The 11782-nt window shown below is 34.7% G+C and overlaps 1 protein-coding gene, 2 long non-coding RNA genes and 1 pseudogene across 3 annotated transcripts; 3 read left to right on the forward strand and 1 right to left on the reverse strand.

Moving 5' to 3' along the window:
• LOC146900605 (uncharacterized) lies at positions 1-2401 on the forward strand. Its single transcript, XR_015023489.1, has 4 exons — positions 1-313; positions 708-767; positions 2041-2127; positions 2239-2401. It is a non-coding gene; the product is annotated as an uncharacterized LOC146900605 (long non-coding RNA).
• LOC146900606 (isoaspartyl peptidase/L-asparaginase pseudogene) lies at positions 2239-2951 on the forward strand (annotated as a pseudogene).
• Positions 2952-4529: 1578 nt separating this feature from the next.
• On the reverse strand, positions 4530-6777 carry LOC146900607 (uncharacterized). Its single transcript, XR_015023490.1, has 4 exons — positions 5905-6777; positions 5655-5765; positions 5341-5553; positions 4530-4867 (listed from the first exon to the last, which is right to left on the reverse strand). It is a non-coding gene; the product is annotated as an uncharacterized LOC146900607 (long non-coding RNA).
• A 2350-nt stretch (positions 6778-9127) lies between these two features.
• LOC146900608 (anthocyanidin 3-O-glucosyltransferase 5-like) lies at positions 9128-10997 on the forward strand. Its single transcript, XM_085737697.1, is given in 2 exon segments — positions 9128-10820; positions 10822-10997. Coding segments are annotated over 2 exon segments (1539 nt in total). The 5' UTR covers positions 9128-9317; the 3' UTR covers positions 10858-10997.
• Positions 10998-11782: the final 785 nt, after the last annotated feature.

Raw genomic sequence — 11782 nt, forward strand, 5'->3', positions numbered from 1 at the left:
GATTCACGTACACCCTTTTCTATACACCCCTTTGTACCACTGCTTATGTGGCAGGGGTAGTTTGGTAATTTCATGCGCTAGGGATAGTTTGGTAGTTTCTACAATCTGTTCCTCTTCTCTGTTCACAGATCTGTTCTCTCTCCCTCAACCGGACCGCTCTCCCTCAACCGTCCCATGTTCACTTCCACCGGAAGCCCGTCAGCCACGCGAAGAAGCTCTCCGTCATTGCCTCCAGATCGGTGTCAAAGCTCTCAAATCCAACATGGCCCGTCTCCGTCACGCTCCGCCCTCTCCATCTCATCTGTCGCATCCGGTGCGTTCTATTCATCCTTTCTTTTGATTTCCAACTTGTCAAATTTTTAATTCAGTTCTCTTGATGCTCACACTGCTTACCACGATCTCGATCTTCTTTTAATCATTTTCATCACGTAATTCATTTAGATCATCACTTTAATCTCCGATCAACTTGTTCCAATTCTCATTCTGTTTTCAATCTATAGATCTTAACATTATTTCAACCTTTTTTTTCTCGATTTGGATCAACAGCGAGTAAGATATGTCATTAGTTTATACTCTGAATTGTGATTTTGTATGAAGAAATAAAAAACCTATTGTTAAGCTTTCAAGTTGATGCTGAATTGATTCATAGTAATCAAGGGATATTATGCATTTTATTCATCAATGCTATTCGTTGTATTTGTCTTCAGCTATTCGATATGGCCAACAGAGCCAACAATTCATCACTTATTGCCATGATTGCTGACGAGGTAAGCGCGTGCCCATGTTGTATATACTTTCTTATCAGTGATATGTTGTCTAAAAGAATGTCAAATCAGATGATATGATAACTAGGATGCATGGAAATTGAATAGGGTTTAGCCGCAAAATCATCGTAGCTAATATAAGTTCGCTGCTAGAGAATTTTGTGATATTTTAAAGATCTATTTTGCTATTGGCGTACAACTCATTGTGCACCACTGCACACTTCTTAAGAAAACAAACTATTATTGTACATTTTCCTGGTGTGGAGTACTAGAAGGTTTGGGGTTTAATAGGTTAGGTTTAGGTTCTCTTGAAAGGATCAAATTCAGGGTATAGAAAATAAGTGGATGGATAGGTTCTCGAGAAAGGGACTTTCAGCCATAAGATGACTTAAGAACAATTAACTGAGAGGTCCAATCCTACCGTCTATTTGCACTTTCTTCTGTTTTGAATGTGATTCTCATAATAATCATTGTTCATAGGTTCGTGAGTTGGAGAATATTCCACAATTCAATGCTGTTAGAGGTTCTGTTCTCACCAAATGGAAGCTTCTATTATGAATGGAAATACAATGAAATGTGGTGCTGTTTTCGGTCTTAGCACTGTTGTTAATGTTGTTTCTTTGGCCCGTTTGGTTATGGATAATACTCCTCATATTTATTTGGCGTTTGATGGTGCTGAGGATTTTGCTAGACAACAAGTTGGTTTATTTCTTTTCTCATCTCTTTCAAGTTTCTGCATTTAAGACATGTTTGGATTGATTTATTATTTGAGTTTACTTACTGACGTAATCATTTTAGATATTGTTTGTGAGTACTTATAGAAATAATTTAGGACATGTTCGTAAGTTGTTTTCAGGTTATTTGCATAAGCTCTTAAGGATTGTTTATGCAAACAGTTTAGAGCTTATATATTATGGAGACAGTTTGACTCTGTTATCTCTTGTTGTAGAAATGACTTTTACATAAGCACTTATTGACACACGTTTATGTTATAAGTGCTTAATTAAATTATTTATCCAAACAAAACTTTAATATAACGCTTTACTATAACCAATGTCTTCAATCACGATAATGGTTGCAATCGCGTTGTGAAACTTGATATTGTTAAGAATGCTATTAATCAAATGTGGCTCTTGTGGCCTTCATTGCGATCACATCGTAGTTGCAACAGAGTCATAAAAACCATGACCTCTAAATGCAGAAAGAATGTATATAGAAATAATGATCATAGTTTGTTGCTCATTTTCATTCATGATCTTGTATCCTTATTTTGCAGGGGGTTGAGACTGTAGATACAAGCCATTTCATTACTCCAGAAAACATTGAAAGGCTAAATCAGGCAAAAGAAGCAAATAGGGTCCTGGTATATAACATTTACAGTACTAGTAGCATATTTATGTCACATTAGTCACCTAATGTGTTTTTTCCCTTCTCCTATCATATTGAATAACTTATATTCTTCACAAATATATAGATTGATTATACCTAACCAATCCAAAATGATACTACCAAGAGTGAAACAGAAACACCATTTGCTAATGGTGATAGTCATCTTGGAACTGTTGGATGTGTAGCTGTTGATAGCTACGGAAATCTAGCTTCAGCAACATCAACTGGTGGATTAGTGAACAAAATGGTTGGTCGAATTGGCGACACGCCACTCATAGGTGCTGGAACATATGCCAACGAATTATGTGCAGTTTCTGCAACAGGGATAGGCGAAGCACTAATACGCGGGACAGTAGCAAGAGACGTGGCTGCAATGATGGAATTCAAAGGTCTTTCTCTAGAGGAAGCTGCTGATTGTGTTGTACACGAGCGCATACCAAAGGGCACTGTTGGTTTAGTTGTTGTGTCTGCTGCTGGAGAAGTTGCAATGCCTTATAATACACCAGGAATGTTTAGAGCTTGTGCTACTGAAGATGGGTATTCTGAGGTTGCAATTTGTGCATAGACATTTTATCTACTTTGTCCAATTGTACTGTAATTTTTATTAAAAGAAATAAGATTGTTGTTGCCCATAGCCTAGTGGGAGTAGAAAAAGGTTTGGTTCTAACTCATGGGTGGGATATGTCCCTAAACCCGCAACCTCTGCTGCTTGTACTAATTGAATAGTGGGAGTAGATTGCATAACCATCTTTAACTGAATTCATGTTTGCTTATAAAAAATAATTGTTCATGTATCAATATCATTCAAAGTTACCATCATCCATGTACTTCAAATGATTAAGGGCATCATATTTTATGTTGTTAGGTCGGATATGAAAATGATGACCAATTTTGAATGCAGGGAAAAATGGTTACGCCTTTGACAAATTATGGTTATATTGTTCGTTTATTTGGTTATCTGTAACTTACATGTGCAAAAAAAAAAAATCAATTCAAGCCAATTGGTCAGTGAGACATTCTAATTTACGAAAAAATAGTGGTCACGCATTTGTAAAAATGTGGTCATACAGACCATATATTTGGCTAGTTTATATTTCCCAGATGTAAATAATCTCGTTTTAGGCGAATCGAACGCATGATCTCATTTGATCACTGCACTAAAAGCATTTCCAACCATAAATAACCTGTTTTACAATCGGCAAGTTTATCACGCCTAAGGACGGACAAGTTCTAATTTATGAAAAAATAGGGGTCACGTATTTGTAAAAATGTGGTCATACAGACCATATATTTGGCTAGTTTATATTTCCCAGATGTAAATAATATCGTTTTAGGCAAATCGAACGCATGATCTCATTTGATCACTGCACTAAAAGCATTTCCAACCATAAATAACCTGTTTTACAATCGGCGAGTTTATCACGCCTAAGGACGGACAAGTTCTAATTTATGAAAAAATAGGGGTCACGTATTTGTAAAAATGTGGTCATACAGACCATATATTTGGCTAGTTTTTCTTTCCCAGATGTAAATAATATCGTTTTAGGCGAATCGAACGCATGATCTCATTTGATCACTGCACTAAAAGCATTTCCAACCATAAATAACCTGTTTTACAATCGGCGAGTTTATCACGCATAAAGACGGACAAGTTCTAATTTATGAAAAAATAGCGGTCACGTATTTGTAAAAATGTGGTCATACAGACCATATATTTGGCTAGTTTATATTTCCCAGATGTAAATAATTTCGTTTTAGCATTTCCAACCATAAATAACCTGTTTTACAATCCGCGAGTTTATCACGCCTAAAGACGGACAAGTTCTAATTTATGAAAAAATAGCGGTCACGTATTTGTAAAAATGTGGTCATACAGACCATATATTTGGCTAGTTTATATTTCCCAGATGTAAATAATTTCGTTTTAGGCGAATCGAACGCATAATCTCATTTGATCACTGCACTAAAACATTTCCAACAATAAATAACTTGTTTTACAATCCGCGAGTTTATCACGCCTAAAGACGGACAAGTTCTAATTTATGAAAAAAGATCACTGCACTAAAACATTTCCAACAATAAATAACCTGTTTTACAATCCGCGAGTTTATCACGCCTAAAGACGGACAAGTTCTAATTTATGAAAAAATAGTGGTCACGTATTTGTAAAAATATGGTCACACAAAACATATATTTGACTAGTTTATATTTCCCATGTATAAATAATCTTGTTTTATGCGAATCAAACACATAATCTAATTTGATCACTACACTAAAAGCAATTCCAACAATAAATAACTTATTTTACAATTTACGAGTTTATCACGCCTAAAGACGGACAAGTTATAATTTCTGAAAAAATAGTGGTCACGCATATTAAAAAATGTGGTCACACATACCATATATTTGGCTAGTTTATCTTTACCAGGTATAAATAATATTGTTTTAGGCAAATCAAACACACAATCTAAAAGAGCATGAAAAAAATTTACATTAAATTTTGATTACGCCATTACACTATTTTTATTCTTCCTCGTATCACTCTTCACCCATGGTGTTCCAAGAACCCCGCTCTTGACACGATTTCTTGGCTTGTCTTTTATTCGAGTGAACACGGTTGATGCTTGGTGATCTTCATCATCTGATACATTTGAAGATCTTCATCATGTGGATACCCGAACCTTTGCTTGGTATTATATTGTAGAATTCCCAAGCTACGACAATATTGTAGATCTTCATCAGAGAATAGACTCAAACTTACTTATGAGCTAAGCCTTCTTTTTTACATCACGAACTGTTATACACCATAAGAATCCAAACTTCCACTATAAAAAATCACGAACTGTTATATTATCAAAATAGCAAGTCTTACAAACATATCAAAATAACAAAGTAGATACTACGACAATGTGATTACTCCAATCCATAGACATAAAAAGGTTTACACTATGAACTACAATCTCATACAAAGGGTTTCAAATTGCTATCTTCACATAGAAACTGCCCAGTCCAAAATATGTGTTGTTATCCATAAAATTGAAGAAACATGAACAAATCATACCATTTATAGAACTAAAACAAATTATTGCTTTAGCATAATTGTTTTCAAGGCCATTTAGTTATGTACATAGCAGCAAGTTTCTGACAGACTAACATAAAGAATGGAAAGAGATGGCAGATTATATACCATTATTTGCTTAGAAACTCAAGGATCTTTAGATGCCCTGGAAACATTAGATAGTTTCTGTTCAATATCTTCATGTCCAACCAACACCAGCTAATAGCACCTGATTTGTATGCATAAACCTAGTCGTATCTCTCGTCGGATCACAAAAAGAGAGCCATGTGTAGGCCTGCCAGCTTCTTAAGAAGATCAAAGTTGAGGTTGCGTGGATTATCACTATAAAACCATCAGAGATAAAAACAAAAAACCTCCATTAAATCTATGTCCATTTCATGAATGTGTATAAAGAAAAGAGTTGCAGCTGAATATCATTATACCCAACATAAATTGGACATCCACCAATTTCATGAGTTGCGCCACATCAAAGGCTACCATACGATGGAAGTGACAATGCAACAGCCCCAAAAAACCCTCTGAGAGAAACACCACTGCAAAACATTTGCATAAGAAACAGGTTGAGCATCCCAAATTTTATCTCGAGACATGCATGTTCTAAACACGAAAACAGGATTTCCAAAAGATGTACCAAATAGTCAATTATAAACAACCCAATAAACCTCAACTTACAGTCAATCAACAAGTATAGTATGATTTCCTCAAAACTTCCACTTCAACCTCTTCACCTGCATCACAATTTCGCTATCGATCCGAACTATAAGACAAGGATCATACTTGTATATTATATATGTTTATATTTATGTAAGTGAGAAGTTTTCATTATAGTGGGATTCACTTCCACACTAACTGTAGTACAAACTAAAGGCGAGTACAAACACCTTAGCATACTAGTTAGATTTCTAACTAAATTGATTGAACTATAATGAGATTTGTTCACATATATGAATATAAACAGTTATAATATACGAGAAAAACTATAGTGCATCCTGTTTTATTTTTTTAAATATCTCTAAATTAAGTAAGGCAGAGAACCATGATGACTTTGCCCTTTGATTCCAAGTTTGGACACCCAGCATCGACGACCGTAAGGGAAAGAAAGTGTGGGCGAGGGAACCAGGGTAAGAGCTTTGTGCTCTTAGCTAAATCTTCCTGCATAATTGTTCCACCTGCATACTATTCTCTCATGAAAATTAAACAGCACATCACTCCATAAACACGCCTGAATTTAAGATAATTAGAAACTATACCAAGTTATAACAACCAACATTACGGCTTATTAACATCTCATACTTCATAGGCTACTGTAGAGAAGATAAATAACAAGGATTTTGCTTACAAACTCTTTTTAACCGATCAATGTAATCATGTAATTAACTAGTATCATTGTTACTATTAAAAATGGGCTTCAAGAAGATAGAATTATTGAAAACATAATATAAGGGAAAATGTTGAAAGTGAAACATCGACAACATATACTGAAATAACAAAGTTTTCAAAATTTCACCTGACTGCGATTGAGGCCGAGTCGGTCAATTTTCTGTATCCAGGAAACATAGAAAATACTTTTGTGAATTAATCAACTTGAGCAACCAACCAAGAAGAACCATTTGTATATCAACAATTACTCCTACAAAAAAAAAAAAAAACCTCCAATGGTTCAGGTCCAACACAAAATCAAGCTGAAGAAAGATCCCAATACACATCAATCTTACAACATTACAACAATAAGCTTCTAAACTCTTACAACCCTTTATCTTTGAAAACACCCAAGGTTGTATATCCACTTTACATAAACATTGAATTGATGGATCATCAGTACCATAAACATTGAATTGACCCATCAAACTCATATGTGATTGTAATCAAACAAGATCTACCTCTAATTGAACACACAAAAACACAAATAATTAGATTCTTTGCTGTTTTGCTTCAGCTTGAAGCTGCTACCAGAACTGCATTTTCACCAAACACAGGATGGAAATAAAACTCAAATAACCCTAAATACAAATAACCCTCGATGTAAACAATCAATCAGACCAGATGTTGGAAGAGGCAAAAACAAGAAATAACTCACCTTCAATGGTGAAGCAACACAGATTGAGAGTAAATGGAGAGATTGATTTAAGGACAACGATGGTGAGAGAGCGCGACAGCGACGACGAAGACGACAACATTTGGGAAGAGATCTTCTCCCACTCGCCCTAAAACAGATCTGAGCAGATCCGGTGATGGTAAAAAAGGTGGTGGTGAGGAAGGGAATCAGTAATGATAATGGTGGTGGTGGTGGGGCCGACAGCGGCGGTCGGTCGGAGAAGAGAGGGCACAAGGAAAAGAGAAGAGAGGGATGAAGGAAAAAGGAAAAGAGAGACAATTAGTAGAGTGTGGGGCCCACATTGCCATATGTCATTTTTTTATGTGGGTGTAGGAAGTGGTATGCCACATATGGTGGTTCACGTATCATTGCTCTTATTTTTTAGACGTGTTATTTTAAACAGCGGGGTTGAACTTATAGTTTGTAACATTATTTTTTTAATTTGTTTTTAAATTTATATTTCTATAACCTTATTCATTGTTACGTTCATTGTTATTTCAAGTCTTTTAAAAAAACTGTTCTTTTGTTACGTTTACTATTTTTATTATAAATAAACACTTAAATAAATATAAATTTATTTACTAATTATATATATGAGATGTTTTATATGAATAATTTTAAATTTAATGAATTCTAAATACTTAAATAATATTTAATATTAATTTTATTTTTATTTTTTTGAATGAATTTATATAAATTTTATTAAAAACTAAGAATGTTTTTTTATGTAATTTTACATTTATCAGCTAGTTGAACCACTAATTTTACCAAATATTTTAATTGACTTAGTAACTATCGGTCATAAACCATCAACTATTGGCTATTAGCTATAATCTTTCGGTCATTAGTTATAAGTTATCAGTTACACATCATTTCTCTTCTTTTATACATGCATTCAATCAAATCACATCAACAAATAAACGTTAATAGAGATGTTTTAAGAACTAACCTAAAAAGTGACATTTTTTTTATTGAATAAATGTATAAAAAATAATTGTTGGTGTGGTTTGATTGAATACAACTTTGTTACAATTTTTTTATGCATCCATTCAATCATAATTACAAGAAGTTGAAAAGCCCTGCAATGTAATTTAGTTAAGGGAAATGTTAACAAGTGTCCCTCTACACTAGTTAAAAATTTTAAAAAGTAATTTTTTGTAAAAGTTTACGTAATAATGTGTATTGAAAACTCAAAACTTTAACATTAATTTAGAATACTTAAAGAAAAGTCTCAGAGACACTCGTTAATAAAGACCTTTTAATTAACTATGATTATATGTGTACACCCTTATTTTTTTTTATACTCATTCAGCATTTTCATTTTCTTCTATGTGTCTCTTCTCACACTATTAAAGACCTTTTAATTAACTATGATTATATGTGTACACCCTTATTTTTTTTTATACTCATTCAACATTTTCATTTTCTTCTATGTGTCTCTTCTCACACTACTAACATATGATAACTCATGTGTCTCTTCTCACACTACTAACATATGATAACTCATAATTATATGTGTACACCCTTATTTTTTTTTATACTCATTCAACATTTTCATTTTCTTCTATGCCACATTTAATTGTGTGAGCTCCATTCACTAGGCAACTAGACCAAAAAAATAAAAAAATAAAAAATATGTGATAAATATGAGTTATCTCACACTACTAACATATGATAACTCATGTGTCTCTTCTCACACTACTAACATATGATAACTCATATTTATCACATATTTTTTATTTTTTTATTTTTTTGGTCTAGTTGCCTAGTGAATGGAGCTCACACAATTAAATGTGGAGAAGTGGGGTGTCCGGGGTTCGAACCCCGGTCCCTGCATAAATTATGCAATGTCCCTATCAACTGAGCTGAGCTACTTTAATTTCTTTTTCTTTCAAGATGTAAAATGAATATGGGATGTCCAAAAATATCTTTCTTTAGCTTATATATTCTCATCTCTATGCTCACTTCTTCACTATCATAATTCTTCATCATGGATTTGTACAAGCCACCACACGTTGTCTTACTTTCAAGCCCAGGTCTAGGCCATCTCATGCCTATCATCGAGCTTGCTAAACGCTTCCAAATCCACCACAATTTCAAACTCACAATCCTCGCAATCACTTCCCAAACTTCACACACTGAATCTCAAATCCTCAAATCTGCCACCAATCCATCACTCTACAACATCATCCAAATCCCATCACCAAACATTTCCTCCTTCCTCCCCGTTGCCGCCACCGTTTGCACCCGCATCTTTCTAACAATGCGTCACTCCATACCTTCCATCAAATCTGCACTCACAAACTTACCCCTCCCACCTTCCGCTCTCATTGTCGACATATTCGGAACAGAAGCCCTACCCTTAGCCCTAGAACTCAACATTCCGAAATTCATTTACGTAGCTTCACATGCTTGGTTTCTTTCCCTGTTCGTGTACTCTCCTGTTTTGGATAAACAAATCGAAGGAGAATACATTGAGCAGAAAGAACCTTTGAAAATCCCGGGTTGTAGATCAATTCAACCAAATGACTTGGTTGATCTAATGCTGGACCGGACCAACTTGGAGTATAAAGAGTACTTAGCCGCAGCCAATAACCTCTCCAAAAGCGACGCCATTTTAGTTAACACGTGGGATGAACTTCAACATAGAGAGCTTAAAGCACTTAATGATGAAGATGGAGAATTATCAAGTTTATTGAAAGTTCCTGTATTTGCAGTTGGCCCTTTGGTTAGACAAACCGAGTCAGAAATAGGTCAAGCTACCGAGTTCGTAATTCAATGGCTTGATAAACAACCAAAGGAATCAGTGGTTTATGTTTCGTTTGGGAGCGGTGGAACTTTGTCGTATGAGCAAATGAAGGAAATAGCTTTTGGTTTAGAATTAAGTGAACAAAGATTTATTTGGGTGGTACGCGCGTCCACAGGCAAATCTATGGACGCAGCATTTTTCACCACTGGAAGCAGTGGTGACGTGTTTGGTGATGAACTTGATGATCAGATAGGTAAGCATTTACCTGAGGGGTTTGTAGAGAGAATCAAGAATAAGAATGTGGGTTTGTTAGTTCATGAATGGGCACCACAAGTAACTGTTTTGAAACATCCTTCGATTGGTGGTTTTGTTTCACACTGTGGATGGGGTTCTGTGCTTGAGAGTATAACCAACGGTGTGCCTATTATTGCTTGGCCGCTTTACGCGGAGCAGAGGATGAATGCGGCGTTGCTGGTGGAGGAGCTTGGAATGGCGGTGAAGACTACGGCGTCTCCGAGGAAGAATCAGCTGGTGGGGAGGGAAGAGATAGCAAGTTTGGTGAGAAAGGTTATTTTGGTGGACCAAAATGGGAAGAGTAACCATGTGAGGGAGAGAGTGAGAGAGGTTAAGGTTAGTGCAGAGAAAGCTTTGTGCCAGGGTGGTTCGTCTTATACTGCATTGTCTCATGTGGTAAAAATAATAAACAAACAAGATATTTAGTGTTCAAAAAACGTGGATACTAATGGCCGGGGATGATATAAAAGACACAGAAGATCAGTGATGTTATGGGTCTAATAATAAAAAAATAATAAACATAAGAACGTGTGTAATATGTATGTGTGGTTAAAAATATGCATTCATGGAAAAATCAGGTTGAAATTACAACAAGTCTCAATGCCAATTAGCATTTCGTTTGTGTAATCTATATATCTACTGATATTTTTATTTTGGGCATGGCTCACAGTACTTATTTTTGTTGTAAAATGAATGGATATATAATTCATCAACAATCTATAAGAATTATTTGAAAGAATGTAATAAAGTTTTGGACGTAGATATGACGAAAAATGAAGATCAGACATTGGAAGTATGCAGGTTTAGGCTATGTTTGGTAGTTTGGTGGGAAGGGCTGGTGATCTTTGAAGGCTAGAAAATATAGTGAAAAATAGAAAAATCTTTTGTATTTTTTTTGAAAAAATATTTTTTAGAGAATAAAAATTAATGTTTATGATTAATATATATATTTATTATAACAAAATAAATTGAATTTGTAGAATTCATATAAACCTTTAAAATCCTCGAAAGTCCTTCTCCAATATAATTTTTGAGTTCTTACAAATGATGCAGGTTTTATTTTATATTATGCAGACAAACAAACACACATCTAAATGCATTTATATCGAATATATACATTTTCATTCTGACTTAAATAAATGCATAGGTAACAAAGTACCAACACTTTGTGAAAACAAACTCAATAAAATTAGTGCAACACTAATGAGCTCTTAAACAAACGAGCAGTTACAAAACAGATGAACCCTCATGCTAGTTCAACCATCCAAAATATATGGCTGTGTTTGGTAACACAAATAAGCTAGCTTATAGCTTGTTGGACTAGCTTATAAGCTTGTTTTGATAGAATGTGATGTGTTTTGTAAAAAACTTTTCTCACTAGCTTATAGCGTTTTTTAAGAAGCTAATCCAAG

The sequence above is a fragment of the Medicago sativa genome, chromosome 8 (genome assembly GCF_051527215.1).
Source record: "Medicago sativa cultivar Bolivia chromosome 8, Bolivia_mono, whole genome shotgun sequence".
Taxonomy (NCBI): Eukaryota; Viridiplantae; Streptophyta; class Magnoliopsida; order Fabales; family Fabaceae; genus Medicago; species Medicago sativa.